The sequence below is a fragment of the Rhincodon typus genome, chromosome 1, assembly GCF_021869965.1.
Source record: "Rhincodon typus isolate 14 chromosome 1, sRhiTyp1.1, whole genome shotgun sequence".
Classification (NCBI taxonomy): Eukaryota; Metazoa; Chordata; class Chondrichthyes; order Orectolobiformes; family Rhincodontidae; genus Rhincodon; species Rhincodon typus.
Window position 1 is genome coordinate 163,342,084 of NC_063332.1, and position 18,139 is coordinate 163,360,222.

General features: G+C 44.2%; 2 protein-coding genes and 1 long non-coding RNA gene across 3 annotated transcripts in view; 2 read left to right on the forward strand and 1 right to left on the reverse strand.

Moving 5' to 3' along the window:
* LOC109918329 overlaps positions 1-18,139 on the forward strand; it is an 859,583-nt gene that overhangs the window by 89,072 nt on the left and 752,372 nt on the right. The gene's annotated exons all lie outside the window — the stretch shown is intronic.
* On the reverse strand, positions 5,693-12,689 carry LOC125484243. The gene is made up of 3 exons (XR_007263083.1): positions 12,575-12,689; positions 8,658-8,821; positions 5,693-6,290 (listed from the first exon to the last, which is right to left on the reverse strand). It is a non-coding gene; the product is annotated as an uncharacterized LOC125484243 (long non-coding RNA).
* hopx (HOP homeobox) overlaps positions 12,653-18,139 on the forward strand; it is an 8,760-nt gene continuing 3,273 nt past the window's right edge. The window contains exons 1-2 of the mRNA XM_020533151.2: positions 12,653-12,753; positions 13,163-13,345. Of these exons, the coding sequence (XP_020388740.1) occupies positions 13,172-13,345 (174 nt within the window). The 5' untranslated portion in view covers positions 12,653-12,753; positions 13,163-13,171. The remainder of the gene's footprint in view (positions 12,754-13,162; positions 13,346-18,139) is intronic.

Consider the following 18,139-nt stretch of genomic DNA (forward strand, 5'->3'; position numbering starts at 1 on the left):
TATCAACAAGATGCAAATATTTGCCTAAAGCTATATTATTCAAAAGAGTTCTGTGCAATAAAGGTTTGTAATACATTATGATTATTTGGAAACCGAAATTTGAAAGTAGAAGAAAAACAGACTTTACTTTTCAGTTCTGTGAAAGAAACTTTTTTTAAAGAAATGATCAGAAAGTAATTTGGAACAGTGAAACAAAAACATAATTTCCAAGAAAGCATTATGACTTCAGCTAAATGGCCAGTAAGCTACCTGTGGAGTTAATTGATTAAGTGTTATGAAACTTATGAACTTTCAAGCCAGATTTCACATAGGGATCTGGCTTGTCCAGTATTATCATCAGCTGTTATCATACACCTAGTTAATATTAATCCCTCAATCAACATTGTTTAAAGAGGATACTTGGTTTGTGGAAGTTTGTTGTGTATAAATTGGCTGCAATTACAAATGTTACAATTAAAAAGAAAGAACTTGCATTTATATAGCATCTTTCATGGCCTCAGGATACCTCAAAGGCTACTTTTCAACTGGTTTAACTGGTTGTAACATGCTTCATAATTTCATGAGATCAGAGATACAAAAGAGAAATGCCAGCTCTTTTATTTATTGCAATCTAATTTCTGTAAGAGTCAAAGTTAATATTTTCCCCCCCCTTTGTTTCATTTTGCTTCCTATCTCAACTCTCCATCAGAACATCAGCAGAGTCACTGGACTCAAAATGTTAATTCTGCCATCTTCCCAAAGATGCTGCCAAACCTGCTGAGTTTCTCAGCAATTTCTGCTTTCGTTTGAGAATATTGAGAGATTTGGAGTTCCTAACCTAAAATGATATTCCAGAGCAGTATGAAGGGATTGCTAAAGTGGCACATTTTATCCTTCAAAGAGACAATCATTGATGTTCCATTTGCTTATTCAGGTTAGGATTGCCAGCTCTCCCAGAAGTCCTGGAGTCCCTGAGAATTAAAGATTAATTTCCCGTCTTTTGCTGTGAGCAGGATTAGCAAAACTAGAAACAATCAGGGCATTGAAAAACGTGTGTCCTTTGCAATTTTCTGTCAATGCTTGCATACAGAAATAGTGGAGAAGGAGGAAAAGGCTGCTTTACTGCTTCGGGTAATTGACAGAGAGATAAAATCACTAAGGTATACATGCAACCAAAGTTGGCAACCCTGATTCAGGTAAACTAAAATGGCACAGGGAAATCATTCAATGCTCTGGCCCCTGTTGTCTCAGCAATTTCCTGCTGAAAATTACCTGGTAAAGCTGGAAGAATCCGCAGGGAAGCGCTGCCCCTACTCTTCCAGCGTAAAGTAACCCCATGGAACAAGAAATGTTAATGTTTTGCACTGTTTTCCTGAGGGTTTGCAAGTAGTGGATGAATACACTCCTCAGCAAAAGAATGTAGAAAATAACTGCTTAGCAAATGCAGCTGGGGAATATTACGATGCAAACATTTTTTCTTGCAATTAATGAGCATAAACAAAGCAGAAATAGGTTTTCACTATCTCCATTAGCGAAGCGTTCTTTCGGAGATAAGAAATTCAGAGCAGATTCTGGCAGAATCATGAGTACCAAGACATCTCTGAAATTCATCTCGCTTTTGCACAATCTAGAACAGCAAATTGATATATTTATAGACAGATCAAATGGTATTCCAACTGAGAGCTGTCACCACAAATTCCTGGTAGTAATAATGGCTTATCTACTATATAAATAGAAGGCAAAATGAGGGGGAAGACCACCTGCTTCTCACAGAAGAAAGTCATTTGCAGCTTGATTTTAGCATTATCTGAATAATTTAGTATTGCTGTTTAGGCCACCAAGATTCCTAGAATTTCACTCTATAAAATGTCCTACCATCAATAGCCAAATGTTTCTTGCTGTTTTCACCACGCATTCAGCTACACTGCATATTTTGACATGGAAATTGGAGCACGAGCCATTGCTATTGGTTTTCTGCCATATATGTGATGCAGCAGGATCTGCAATCATGGATTACGTCACTCTGTGATCCCCACCCATCAAATAAATCCCAAACAGTGTTCATTAAAATAAACTAGATGAGTGCCAAGGCACTGAAATTCGAGACACATACCATGCTCTGAAAACAGAATCGCTGCCTCAGATTTCTACGATTTGGGTGGATCAGGGATTGGAATGAGCGGGGAAGTTGTTTAATGATTGCTTATCATAATTTCTTTAAAAGATCAGCAGAACTGGTCATGGGGCTCAGAAAGAGCTTTTGGTAACTCAAATCTGGGCAGACACGTCAGGCCTCAGTTTATTATTGACTTTGCAAGGTGAAATGTGCAGCAACGCAGTGATTATATATCACTGCAGTGGGATGTAATTGAACCTAGGGTCAATAGTGTTGCATAAGCTACCCATCTAAAGGAAGCTGACAGCTCCAGGTGTTTTCACTCCCACCTGTAAGGTTTGAGGTATGGAGGTTCCAGTCAACTTTCACAATAATGGAAAAGAAGCAAGAGGGGATGATAGAGAGAAGTGTAAGGTAGCATTTGAGGAGGACTATCCCTTCATGCTACTCCTCCCCTCTCCTTGCAAACTCCCTCCCCAACAAAAAATTCAGCTGGATGGATTCTCTGATGTTATCAAATCCTGAATGCCTTGAAATGCAGTGCATTCTGGACATATCAACATATAGAAGCTTTCAAATTTTCCCTCTATTTTGTTCCTTTGTTGAAATTGGGCATCGCTGGCCAGGACAGCATTTATTACCCATTTCCAAATTCCCTTGAGAAGGTGATGGTAAGTTACCTTCTTGAACTACTGCTGACCATGTGGTGTAGCTACCCTTCCAATGCCGTTAAGAAGGGAGTTCCAGGTTTTTGTCCCAGTGACAGTGAGGGAACGACGATATAATTCTGATTCAAGATAGTGTGTGGCTCAGAGGAGGCTTTGCATCTGGCAGTCGTGATGGTGCTCCCATGTATCTGCTGCCCTTGGCCTTCTGGGTGATAAGAGGTCATGGGTTTGTAAGGTGTAGTTGAAGGAGCCCTGATGAGTGACTGCATTGTGTCTTGTAGATGGTATAAAATGCTGCCACTGTGCATCAGTGCTGAAGGAAGGGAATGTTGGTGGATGAACTGCCAATCAAGTGGGTTGCTTTGTCATGGATTGCCACTAGAGCTGGAATCTATACTTCCATGGAGTAGAAAGCACTGGCTGGCCTTTGGCACCTTCTTACGCATTAGCTGATGGAGATACCAGCAACCCAATAAGCATCAGTCTTGGCTCATTGAGAGCACTCTCACCTTCAAGTGAGAAGATTGTGGGCTCAGGCTACTCTGCAATCTTTTCTGAATTCAGTGCATGAACATCAGAGGTGTTGTATTTCTAGTGAAATCAAGACGCTATCTGTGCTTGCAGATGGAGATAAAAGATCTATGACACCATTTTTTAAAAAAGCAGGTAAATTACCCATATTTGCGTTCCAAATCGCTCCGACACTGGAGGAGGCCAAGGACGGACATGTAGGAGGGGGTTGGGGTGGGGGTGAGGATTTGAAACGGGGAGTGACCGGGAGGTTGGGCTGGCTGTTACGGGCCAGGCAGAGATGCTCGGCGAAACAGTCTACATTTGGTCTCACTGACGTAGAGAAGACCACATCAGGAGCAGCTTTGCTACCTAGACTACACCTCCTGCCACTGTTTCCTGCAAAAACTCTATCCTGTTTTCCCAATTCCTCCGTCTCCGTTGCATCTGGTCTGACGAGGAGATGTTCCCCTCCCAAGCATCCTGGATGTCCGCCTTTTTCAAACACCCCTCTCTGTCATCCAGACAGCCCTCCACCGCACCTCCTCCATTCCCTGCTCCACAGTTCTAAACCACCCCACCAAAAGATAATAAAAAGAGGATCCCCCTTGTCCTGACTTTCTACCCAACCAGCCTCCACATCCGACGTATAATCCTCAAACAATTCCATCAACTCCAATTAGACCCCACCACCCGAACATTTTCCACTCCCCACCCCTCTCTGCCTTCCGCAAGGACCATTCCCTTCGCCACTCCTTAGTTTGCCCCATGCTCCCCACCAACCACTCCAACCAGACTGGTACCTTCCTCTGTAACTGGAAAAGATGCAACACCTGCCCACACACCACCTCGCTCACCTCCATCCAGGGCCTTCCTAAACAGCCCTTCTAGGTGAGACAGAGCTTCACCTGCATCTCCTCCAACCTGGTCTACTGCAGCCGGTGCTCCCTGGTCTTCTCTACAGCGGTGAGACCGAATGTAGATGAGGTAACCGTTTCACTGAGCATCTTCACCTGGCCCGTAACAGCCAACCTAACCTCCCAGTCACTGCCCATTTCAACTACCCGCATCCGCCCCTCCCCCTCTGACATATCCGTCCTTGGCCTCCTCCGGTGTCACAACTATTCACAACACAGATTTGAGGACCAACACCTTATCTTCCACCTGGGCACCCTACAGCCCGAAGAACTCAACATTGAGTTCTCAAATTTCAAATAACCTTCCCACCCATCCCCCCGCTCCCTTTCCAGCCCCACCTCCTCCCTTTCATTCCACCTACTGACCTTCCCTTTCAACTACCAACTGGATTCATCCTTCCCATTGACCAACCAGGTCATACCTGCCACCAATGCCCACCTATCACCACCAATTCCACTACCCCCTCCACCCCCCCTTTATCTGCAGCTCCCCCTACCCCCACATCCAGTCCTGAAGAAGGGTAATACCTGAAACGTTGACTTCTCCTTTCCTCCGGATGCTGCCTGGCCTGCTGTGATTTTCCAGCCTCCTGTTTGTCTATACTTGGATTCCAGCACCTGCACCTTTTTTTTTGTCTCTAACCAGAATTATCCAATATCTTGGTCAATATTTATTCTTCAACTCACATCACTTTCTGCTATTAGGTGGTTTGCTCCGCTACGAATGGTAGAAATTACAGAGACTATACTCCAAAGTGCTTCACTGCCTTGAGGATGTCTCGCAATTGTGAAAAGTATTTATTTAACTACAAGGTTGGTTTTCATTCCAATGCAATGTCCCGTTGGTTCCAACATCTATGTCAAAGCTCTCTGGTGTTTCCACCATGCTGGATATGAATGCCAGGGTCACAGCTGTCAGTTCCCTGGGACAACTTAGTATGGAGCTCGAGCTGGAGCAACACAGCAGGCCAGGCAGAATCAGAGGGGCAGGAAAGTTGATGTTTCGGGTCGGGACCAGCTCCATACTGTGTTGTCTATGACTCCAGCATCTACAGTTCTTGCTATCTCTGTGTCAGTTCTCTGGCGTGTTCTTCAATTTATGCTATCACTTTTAAAATGTTCACCACTTCGACTATTGAGCAACTTCAAAACATTGGATTGTTAGCACACCCCTACTACTGAAATGGAGCCTCTGAGCCTCCCGTAAGCGATTACATTTCTAGATATTTTCTATTTGTGACAAGGTCCACACTCACCTTGTACTGCAGGTTTTTCTACATTGCAACTTATTTAAACTATCAGAATGTACATTTCGTTGCTGTCACAGCATTTACACTCTGAAACAAGAGAACCAGACTAGCTGGGTTGCATTTCGAACTCTGCAGACTTCTGAAACATTTCCCAGTAGTGATAAGTACAAAAGGTTTGATTTTCTTGTAAACATTCATTGACAGAATGTCTTGGGAAAATTGAATGATCTAATGGCTGTTCATTCATTGGATCCCAGAAGCTTTATGTAAAAACTAGACAATTACAACACCATTGGCAGCAAATTAGTTCAACTGAAAGGATAACACAATCTTTCAAAGAATGAGAAAGTTGAAGAAAGTCTTGTGATACAAGTCAATGTGTGCAGGTCCTGTTTCATATGCTTTAGATTCAATCAGTTGTGCGACGTTCTCTCTCTCCAGTCCTCCAGAAATGCTTTTAGACTGCAGGCAAACAGCCAACTGCATGAGGTATCTCTCAGTCACAGTTTATATTGGAAAAAATAATCCCATGTCTCAGGAACAGAAGGCATTGTAGACCCATGGTGATGTTGGATGATGATTGTGCCACCGAAGACAACTTCTTTAAGTAAGTATGGGGATGTAGCCTGTAAACATTCATTCTCTGAGGTTTCCATAGCAACTGTAGAATCTTCTGGGCCTTTACAGAATAAATCCTGGGCATAAAGTCACAGAATGATCCAGAATAAAAAGTGTTTATTTAATCAACCAACCAATTCAGGGAAGGAAATTGGTCCATGTTCCCGAAACCCACGCTTGAGCTGGATATTCACATCCTATGAAATTCTTTATAAAGTGATTTTCTAATTCCCTTTAAAAAGATAATACAGAATGTATTTTAACATGCATTCATGACAAAGAATACCACAATCTAACCTTCCTTTGTAAAAGCAAATGGTAAAAAAATGTGAAAATGATGCATCGAGTTTGGTTTTCCAAAGGGAGGGTCTGACAAGTTTGTATTTAAACCCAAAGGATAATCGTTAGAGACCTAACACCTCTGGTTTCATTCATCTTTGTAAGAAATAATTGGGCAATAGAAAATGCCAATGAAATGCTTTTCGGTGCTTTTCAGCATTCCTTCACCTCTAAAAGGAGGCCAAAGAAAGACAATGGAAGTTTAGTTAACGGGATAATTTTTGTTGCTTCAGGCCATGCTAAGAACAACTTTTGTTTTTATTTATATAGCACCCATAACATCATAAACGTCCTGAGGGGCTTTACAGGAGCATTATGAAATAGATTATACTGTCCAGTCTTCAGAGACCACAGGCTTGGCCACAGGGGTACGGTTTAAGGAGTGCTTTAAAATGATGAAAGAGAGTTATAGAGATGATGTGTAGAAGGTAATCCCAGCTCTAAGGTCACTAAAAGCAAACAGTACAAGTTTTCTTTGCTGGAGAGGTTAGGAGGATCAGTCAGTGAACTCAATGATGGGATGGATTTTAGAGTGATAAATGAGACAAAACAGATGTAGGTGCAGAAGAACAGCAGCTATGGGAAGTTGCATTTTGACAACTGATGAACCAATGAAGAGAGAAAACGGGAGGAATGTGACTTCCAGACCAGTGTTAGGTCCCATACTGGAACTCAGAAGAGTCTTACTGGACTTGAAACATTAAGTCTGTTTCTCTCTCCGCAAATGCTGTCAGACCTACTGAGTTTCTCCAGAATTCAGTGTTTGTTTCAGATTTCCAGCACAGTTTTTGAAGAGGTGACCAAGAAGATAGATGAAGGCAGAGCAGTAGACATTGTCTACACGGACTTTAGTAAGGCCTTTAACAAGATTCCGCATGATAGACTGGTTAGTAAAGTTAGATCACATGGGATCCAGGGAGAACTGACCACCTGGACACAAAATTGGCTTAAAGTAGGAGACAGAGGGTGGTGGTCGAATATTGTTGTTCAGACTGGAGGCCTGTCACCAGTGTTGTTCTGCAGGGACTGGTGCTGAGTCCACTGTTGTTTGTCATTTATATAAATGATTTGGATGAGAATATAGGAGGCATGGTTAGTAATGTGCAGATGACACCAAAATTAGTGGCATAGGGGACAGTGAAGAAGCTTGTCTGAATGAATGAACGATTTATTGTCACACTTATGCAGGGAGATACAGTGAAAAGTGTTCTGTCACCATAACGTGGCACAATTTTGAGGTAGAAAAGAATAAAAAGAACACTAAAGAGTTCATCTTCATAAGCCAGGGTCCCAAACACGGCTTCAGGATTAATGCAAGGTCTCCGCAAGGTCCCTGCTCCGGGCCTACCACAGCCAGGAGTCCCTGCTCTGCCTATCTAAGAGTACAATGAGATATTGATCTGCTGGGCCAAGGGGCTGAGGAGTGGTTGATGGAGTTTAAATTAGATAAATGTGAGGTGTTGCATTTTGGTAAGACAAACCAGGGCAGGACTTACACACTTAATGGTGGGGCCCTGGGAAGTGTTGTCGAACAAGAGAGTCCTATGGATCCTAAGGGACATAGTTCCTTGAAAGTGGCATCACAGGTAGACAGGGTGTTGAAGAAGTCATGTGGCACACTTGCCTTCATTGGTCAAAGCACTGCGCATAGAAATGGTCATGTTGCGGCTGTACAAGAAATTGGTGAGGCCAGGTTTTGAGTACTGCATTCAATTCTGGTTGCCCTACTATAGGAAGGATGTTATTAAACTGGAGAGGATGTAGAATGGATTTACAAGGATGTTGCTGGAACAGGAGGGTTGAGGCTGGATAGGCTGGGACATTTTTTCCTTGGAGCATAGGAGGCTGAGGGGTGATCTTATAGAGGTTTATAAAATCATGACAGGAATAGATAAGGTAAGATAAGCCAAGGTCTTCTTCCAAGGCTAGGGAAATCCAAAACTAGACGGCATAGGTTTAAGGTAAGAGTGGGAAGATTTAAAAGGTACCCAAGGGGCAACTTTTTCCACACAGAGGATAGTGTGTGTTTGGAATGAACTGCCAGAGGAAGTGGCAGAGGCTGGTACAACTACAACATTTAAAAGGCATTTGGACAGGTACATGGATAGAAAGGGTTTATAGGGATAAGAGCCAAATGCAGGAAAATGGGACTATTCAGTTTGGGAAAGCTGGTTGGCATTGATGAGTTGGACTGAAAGATCTGTTTCCGTGCTGTATAACTCTATGACTCTATGACTCCAAAATATTAGCCTGGACTTACTAGTCAAGTGATACTACCACGACACCACCGCCTCCCCTTTCTCCATACTGATTGTACTCCAGAGGTTGAGGGATTAATGCCGAAGAATAGCCATCCAAACATGATACCTCTAGGAACACGCACATTTCTACTCTTTTAAATGAGCATTAACCAGGTTAGACATCCTTGGAGGTGCACCAAAACAAAAAAAAATCAAAGGTTAGTGGAAACTGATACAAATTAAATCAAAATGTCATTACCAGGTGTGACCACACAGTGCTCACTGATTTCTAAAGGCCTGGACTGCACCAGTGAGCTCAGCATGCTCCCTATGCACACTCGTTCCACATGGACATGTGCATTTAGATCTTACCATGGGGGTGCCACAAACCCCTTTAGAGCCCAATGCCAAGACCTGAAAATTGCCACCTTGGCCACACTCAGGAGCAGGCCCACAAGGGGGAAATCTTCTGATCTGGCACACTACCCCTCCCTAGAACATAGATCAGGATCATAAGAACATACATAAGAACATAAGAACACAAGAACTAGGAGCAGGAGTAGGCCATCCGGCCCCTCGAGTCTGCCCCGCCATTTAATAAGATCATGGCTGATCTTTTTGAGACTCAGCTCCACTTACCCGCCTGCTCACCATAACCTTTAATTCCTTTACTGTTCAAAAATTTATCTAGCCTTGCCTTAAGAACATTCAGCGAGGTAGCTTCAGCTGCTTCACTGGGCAGGGAATTCCACAGATTCACAACCCTTTGGGTGAAGAAGTTCCTCCTGACCTCAGTCCTACATCTGCTTCCCTTTATTTTGAGGCGATGCCCTCTAGTCCTAGTTTCACCTGCTCACGGAAACAACCTCCGTGCCTCCACCTTATCTATTCCCTTCATAATCTTATATGTTTCTATAAGATCTCCCCTCATTCTTCTGAATTCCAATGAGTATAATCCCAGTCTACTCAGTATCTCCTCATAATCCAACCCTCTCAACTCTGGAATCAATCTAGTGAATCTCCTCTGCATCCCCTCCAGTGCTAGTATATCTCTTCTCAAGTAAGGAGACCAAAACTGCACACAGTACTCCAGGTCTGGCCTCACCAGGACCCTATACAGCTACAGCACAGCCTCCCTGTTTTTAAACTCCATCCCTCTAGCAATGGCAGACAAAATTCCATTTGCCTTTTTAATGGGGCTGAGTTGCAACCTAAAATTTAAAAGCAACCTTTTAAAAACTTAAGAAGAGGTTTCACACACAAGCCTTTGAAATTACCATGAGAAACCACAAATAAAGCACATGTGGTCCTGCACCCAGCCACTGTTCTCTCCTTAGCCTTTTCTTCCTTATAAGAACATAAGGGATAGGAGCAAGAGTAGGCCATTTGACCCCTCGAGTCTGCTCTGCCATTCAATGAGATAACGGCTGGACTCAGCTCCACTTACCTGCCCACTCACCATAACCCTTAATTCCTTTGTTGGTCAAAAGGTTATCTATCTTTGTCTTAAAAACAACTGCTTCACCGGGCAGGGAATTCCACAGATTCACAACCCTTTGGGTGAAGAAGTTTGTCTTCAACTCAGTCCTAAATCTGCTCCCCTTTAATTTGAGGCTATGTTCCCTAGTTTTAGTTTCACCTGCCAGTGAAAGCAACATCCCTGCTTCTATCTTAACTATTCCCTTCATAATTTTATATATTTCTATAAGATCCCCCCCACCATTCTTCTAAATTCCAATGAGTATAGTCCCAATCTACTCAATCTCTCCTCATAAACGAACCCTCTCCATTCCGGAATCAACCTAGCGAACCTCCTCTGCACCCTCTCCAGTGCCAGCATATCTTTTCTCAAGTAAGGAGACCAAAACTGTGCACAGTATTCCAGGTGTAGCCTCACCGGCAACTTATACAGTTGCAGCATGATCTCTCTATCTGCATTCTGCTCCTATGTGCCAATTTCTATAATCACATGTCATCCTTAACATCTAACTTCTTCAATAATCTCTCTCTCTAAATATCTCCATATTTTCAGCAGTTCTCATAACATTGCAATTCCCTCTGTACATCAGGGTTTGATATGCCACAACTCAATATCATGAAGGCCAATCTAGAACCTTCACTTTCTTGCCACCACTTGCGCTTACAACCTTCTCAGGCTTACCTAGTTGAATCTCTTGAGGAGGCCACTCAGTAGATCGGTGCACGAAAGACTATTAACAATAATGAGAGCTCACGGAGTTGGACATAACCTTGTGTCTTGGTTTGGTAGATGGTTATCAGAGACAGGGAGTGGAGGTAAGGAGTTAATTATCTAATTGGCAGGTATGAAGTGATATTCCTAGTAAATAGAGTAGTGGCCTCAGGGATTCATCATATCTATTACTGGCTTGGAAGAAGCAATAAAAAATTGGATATTGAAGTTTACAACGACACTAAATTAGGTAGCACTCTTAAGTTGTGTGGGGCAGGAACTGATAGAGCCAAAAGCAAAATAAGTGAGTGGGCAAAACTGTAGTGGTCGGAGTTCAATGTGGGGAAGCGGGAAGTTGTCCAGCTTGATTCAGAGAATGACAACTGGAATATTTCTTCATGATGGAAATCTGGGAAGTAAGGAGGAGCAAAAGGATTTTATGTCTTTGTGTGGAAATCAGTGCATCATTAAAGATGCATGTATGAAAGGGAGGGGGTGAATGGATCTATTTTCAGTCCATGGATGTACTAGATGCGAAGTGTCCAGCAGGTTCATTAATACTGTCGGAGAAAGTCAGCAGGCTGCAGGGTCTTCAGGCCTTGTAAAGTATTCATTAAATAGTTCAGGCCCTTTAAAGTCATTTTTGTTCTTTTTCCAAAATGTTTTCCTTTCATTTCTGTTCATGACGGTTCCAATTATTTGTCCATGAACATCACTTTTCTCGAGAAGTTCTCAGAAAGCTTTTCTTACCAAAATAATTCTCAGGATGTGGGCACACCTCCTGAAACTGGATGGCTCGCCATGCCACACTTAATCACATTGCTGGTGGTCTGGGGTCACCCATAAATCAGACAAGGCAAGGTTGACAGATTTCACCCCAAGGGCTCCTAGGCAAATGAGATGGATTTTTACAAGCACATACAAGGATCTGGTTCGCTAATGTGTTTTAGGGAAGGAAACTGCCATCCTTACCTGGTGTGGTGTACATGTGACTCCAGACCCACTGCAATGTGGTTAGGCTCAATGGTTAGCACTGCTGCCTCACAGTACTAGGGACCCAAGTTTGATTTCATCCTTGGGTGACTGTGTGGAGTTTGCACATTCTCCGTGTCTGTGTGGGTTTCCTCTAGTTTCTTCTCATAGTTCAAAGATGTGCAGGTTAGGTAAACTGTCCATGGTAAATTGCCCCAGAGATATGCAGGCAAGGTGGGTTAGCTGTGGGAAATGAAGGGTTTCAGGGATAGGTGTGGTTGGAGGAAGGTCTGGGTGGGATACTCTTTGGAGGATTGGGGTGGGCTCAATGGGCCGAATGGTCTGCTTCCATACACTAGGGATTCTATGACTTCTAACTGCCCTCTTGGCAATTAGGGATGGGCAATAAATGCTGGCCTGCCCAGCAACACTCACATCCTGTAAATGAATAATAAAAAATTCAAGATCATCATTATAGGAGCAAAAGTTTCATTCTAGGTCTATGAGGTTTTGCCTTGTTGCCGAGTGGGACTTGAAGCCTTGTCTTCGGTGTATTTGTCCAGATCTCAGTTGTGTCATTATTCCAGCCTACTTTCCTTTCAGCAACTCAAAATGAACCATCACTGGTATCTGACCACTCTGGAACATTCTGTAGTCGTGAAAGGTGCTACGTAAATGCAAGTCAGTCCTCACCACCAGATCACTCATTGTTTAGCCACTCGGAATGAATTGTATAATTTCTAATGGACAAGGTCTAATCTTTGATAAACCTACCTTCGCACTCAAATTCACTACCTGTGGTGCCGAGTTGTACTCTCAGCTGGCTTCTCTCTCTCTCTCTTTCATTCAATAGTGTATTGAAACCTTGCAACGAACAAACAGTGGGCCTGGTAACCGGAACGATCTGGGAATAGTTGAAGAAATGAGTGTGGCCCCCTAGTTCTCTAACACTGGTTTGTATCGTACCCTAGCAACGTTAAGTGAAAGCAGTAGGTTTCTCATTTGGATGCAAAGTTTGAACCAATTAACTCGTTCTATGTCGGGTCACTAGGCAATGTAGATTCCCACCTCCTCGTTTTTTTTGGGGGGGGTGTTAATTGCAGAATTAAGCGGCGGAGCCAGGTAGCTGTTATTTAATATATTAACGTTTGACCGTGAAATTCCTCCGGTAGTTTCAGGATAGCTCCCATGTCTCTCGACAAACACGCCACATGAAGTATTTCGCCAGGCTGTGATAATTGTTAGTGTGGGGACTTTTTCCCGGCAGACAGAGGCAGTCGGTGTTTTGTTTATAGGGCGGTGGCATCTGCTCATTAAAATACTTATCAGAGAGTACCTTCCCCTCTCTGTTCCTGCTCACAGCCAGCCCCGATGGAACAGCGCGCTGCAAGCACTGCATCTGGATCCGGCTCCTTGGGAACTATGGACCTGAAAGACGATCAGATTCAGCTGCTGGAAGAGAACTTCGCTCGGACGAAGCAGCCAGACGCCTCGACTCTAATGCTAGTTGCGGCGGAGTGTGGTCTATCCGAGGCTGACACAGCGGTAGGTGAAACACTCACTTATTGCCCGGAAACAGACACCTCAAAATCCCATGGGGGTGGGAAAACTGGAACCTCTCAATTAATCCAGGCCGAATATAGTTCGCTTTCTGTCAACCAGTTTTTCGAGTAAACTTCCAGCCTGAACTTTTTATGTTCAGCATTTAGTTGGTCAGATTAAGATTATTGGTTGACCAATCTTAATTGTTGGTTCTCAGGAAGGAGACTTTTTTTTCACTTCTTCACAGGCTGCCAGACCTGCTGAGCTTTTCCAGCTAGTTCTGTTTCCTGTTCTTAATTATTGGCCTTTAGAATCGACATGTATTTTTAAATCAACAATTTTCTTTCCCCAGTGAGCTAGCCTGAGTCCTGCTGTTGGTCTGGGGTCTCACATATTAAAGGATATTACTGAACCAGTTTGGTGGGGTGGGGTTTAAAATGATCAGCAGTGATCACATGGCTTCCCTCAGGGCACCTCCTTTATTCCAGATTTTTATATCATCTGCCACAGTGAGTATCAAACTCCTGTCACCAGAACAAGTCTAATGTTGAGGAGATAGATCCCACTTCCTACAGACAAAGGGGGTGACCGTCGGTACCCGCATGGTCCCAAGCTATGCCTGCCTCTTTGTAGGTAATGTGGAACAATCCTTCTTCTGTAGCTACACTGGCCCTATCCCCCACCTCTTCCTCTGTTACATTGATGACTGTATCGGTGCTGCCTTGTGCTCCCACGAGGAGCTCAAACAGTTCATCCACTTCACCAACACCTTCCACACCAACCTTAAGTTCACCTGGATCATCTCTAATACCTCTCTCTCCTTCCTGGACCTGTCTGTTTCCATCTCTGGCAACCACCTGGAAACCGATATCCATTTCAAGTCCACTGACTCCCACAGCTACCTAGAATACACCACCTCCCACCCACCTTCCTGCAAAAATGCCATCCCCTAATCCCAAACCCTTCACCACCACCGCATCTGCTCCCAGGATGAGGCATTCCACTCCCGAACATCTCGGATGTCCTCGTTTTTCAAGGACCGCAACTCCTTCCCCGCCCCCCTCAGTGGTTGAGAACTCCCTTGACTGTGTCTCCCGCATTTCCCGCAACTCATCCCTCACACCCCCTCCCTGCAATAACAACCAAAACAGAATTCCCCTCTCCCTCCCGTACCACCCCACCAACCTCCGGATCCAACGCATCATCCTCCGACACTTCCGCCATCTGCAATCTGACCCCACCACCAAAGATGTTTTTTCCCTCCCTGCCCTTATTTGCTTTCCGGAGGGACCACTCTCTCCATGACTCCCTTGTCCGCTCCACACTCCACTCCAGCCCCACCACACCAGCACTTTTCCCTGCAACCACAGGAAGTGCTACAGCTCCCACCCCCATCCCAGGCCCCAAGAAAACCTTCCACATTAAACAGATGTTCACTTGCACATCTGCTCATGTGGTTAATTGTATCCGCTGTTCCCAATGTGGTCTCATCTACTTCGGGGAAACCAAGTGGAGGCTTGGAGACCACTCTGGAACACCTACGCTCAGTTCGTGACAAACGACTATACCTCCCAGTCATGGAACACTTCAACTTCCCCTCCCACTCCTTGAATAACATGTCCATCCTGGGCCTCCAGTGCCACGACGATGCCACCCGAAGGTAGCGGGAACAGCTCCTCGTATTTCGCTTGGGAACCCTGCAGCCCAATCGTTTCAATGTGGACTTCACAAGCTTCAAAATCCCCCCGCCCCCGACCCCGCCCCCGACCCCATCCCAAAACCAGCTCAGCTCGTCCCCATCTCCCTGACCTGCCTGTCCTTTCTCCCACCTATCCACTCCTCCCACCTCCTACCTACCAGCCTCATTCTCGCCTCCTTAACCTGTCCGTCTTCCCTTGACTGACCTACCCCCATCCTAACTCCCCACCTACACTCACCTTTACTGGCTCCATCCCCGCCTCTTTGACATGTCCGTCTCCTCTCCACCTATCTGCTCCTTTATCCATCTTCTATCCGTCTCCCCCTCTCTTATTTCAGAACCCCCTTCCCCTCCCCCATCTCTGAAGAAGGGTCCAGACCCGAAACGTCAACTTTCCTGCTCCTCTGATGCTGCTTGGCCTGCTGTGTTCATCCAGCTCTACACCTTGTTATCTTAAATCAAAACATTAGCCTGGCCTTCTGGATAGCTAGTCTGGTGACTTTATCTATTACACCACAACCTCCCCACTTCTCTTGGATTGTCAGATTTTCTAAACTCTACAGGAAGTGAAGCTTCAGCTCTGAGCTGATGAATACCAGGAACAACAAAATATGTTAATTTTTTAAAAACATTTTTTTTTTGTTCTTTCTAATATTAGTTAGAAAAATATTGGCAGCAAGGGAGGACTGACCTGGTCAGGGGTGGATAGCCATGTAATAAAATCTGCAGTTCTTGCTGTCAGTAATGTGTCTAAGCAAGTTTGGCACTCCTCGTTTGGCTCAGTGGAGAGATCCCACTCTGCAAGACTCCATGCAAAGAGAGAAGCTTCAAAAGGCTGACTTTTTTCTTTTGTGGGCATCTCTGGCAAGTACAGCACTTGTTGCCCATTTCTGATTTTTTTTTTGCAAAAAAAATACTTTACTCATAAATATTTCTATACATTGTACAGAAATGCTTCAGTAACTATCTTCGCACATGAATAATCAGCAAACATTCAGTTTTGGTATTCCCTGCAGTTTGTTTTTTAAAAAAAAACACTTGGAGGAATTCCCCTTTCTTAATTACCCTTGAATGGAGGGACTTGCTAAGATTTCAGAAGGCAGTTAAGAATCAATCATATTGATGTGGTTTTGGAGTCACTTGTAGACCAGCTCAGGTAAGGGTGGCAGATTTGCTTCCTTAGAGTATGTTAGTAAATTGCATGTATTTTTAAAAAGTCAATTATAAGTGTCATTGCTGAGGCAAACTTTAAATTCCAGAGTTATAAATCAGTTGCTATGGTGGGATTTGAACCCATGTTCTGAGTAGTTGGGGCCTATCAGATTACTAATTCAATAACATTGTTCTATGCCACCCTCTTTGTTTTACAAGTTGGTATTCTTCAAACAATAGTTTTACATTATTAGAAAACAATCGCCCAAAGTCCACAAAGCCTGAAGACTGCATTTAGTGTTTTATGGCACCAAAGGAGCCCATTTGACCACACAGTTCTCCATAGAACAATCCAGTCAGTCCCATTCCCTCTAACCCTGAAAGTTGTTTTTGACATAATTGATCATCTCTGCTTCCTCTACCTTCGAACGACATCCAGTTCTATCATTTGCTAAATTTAACAAAGATACTTCCTCGTATACCCCTGCAACTTAAATCTGTAACCTGAACCAATGGCTAATGGGAACAGTCTACTCCATGCTGGCCCAGCCATCCCCATAACCCTTGAATGAACCAAAAAAAAGCTGTAATTATCCATCATTGAATTGTAATACATTCCTTTTTTTTTTAAAATGGACAGAAAACCATAGATTGCAGACTGGATATTTCCCTAGGTAGGTGTTCCAGGTAACTGAATCACCCAATGGGTGGCAACAGAGGCTATATTATGCATAAACCTATAAGGATAGAGGTGTTTGTGCATGAGAATAAATGTGGGAACAAAGTACTGCAGCTGCTGGAAGCGACACTGAAAACAACAAATGCTGGATATCACAGCAGGTCAGACAGCGTCCATGAAGAGAGAGCAAGCTACTGTTTTGAGTCTATATGCCTCTTCTTCAGTCCTTACAAAGCCATTGACTCTCATAGCTAGCTTCACTATAGCTTGTCACACCCAACTCCTGCAAGGACTCCATCCCATTCTCCCAGTTCTTTCGTTTACGTTGTATCTGTTTGGATGATGCTACCTTCCAAAACAATGCTGTTGACATGGCTGGCTTCTTCCATGACTGTTGTTTCCCACCCACTGTGGTTGACAGGGCCCTCAACTGCATCCGCTCTTGCTCCTTCCCATCACTCTCCTCAGCGTGATCAGGTTCTCCTTGTCCTCACTTTTCATCCCACCCACATCCACATTCAAAGGATCATTCTCCACCATTTCAGATAACTCCAGCAGAACGCCACCATCAAACACATCTTCCCCTCAGTCCCTTTGTCTGCAATTGGCAGGGATCCTTTCCTCTGGGACACCCTAGTGCATTTCACAACCACCACCACTCTCTCCATGACACCTTCCCATGCAACCACAGAAGGTGCAACACCTGCCTGTTCACCTCCTCCCTGCTCACCATCCAAGGGCCTAAATAATCTTTCCAGGTGAAGGAGCATTTCACCTGTACCACCTCCAACCTTGTGAATTGCATTTGTTGCACCTAACGTGGCCGACTCTATGTTGGAGAAATCAAATGCAGACTGGGTGACTGCTTTTTGGAACACTTCTGGTCTGTGCGCAAGTATGGCCCGACCTTCCTGTAGCCGGTCATTTTAACACAGCGTCCTGCTCATGTGCCCACTTGTCTGATCTCGGCATGCTGCAGTGCTCCAGCGAACCACAGAGCAAAATGGAGGAACAATGTCCCTTCAGACTTTGCTTAACAGCCTTCTGGACTTAATATTGAGTTAAACACCTTTTTTAAATTGTGAACCATTTCTTCCTTTTAGCTTGTTATCATGTCCTCTCCCCACCACCACCATCCCCTCGCCCCTGGCCCCATCCCAGTTGCTGTCATAGTCGTACAGCACGGAAACAGACTCTTTGGTCCAACCAGTCCATGCCTGCATCCACCATTTCCTTGAAGTTCATTCCATATGTGAACCACCCTCTC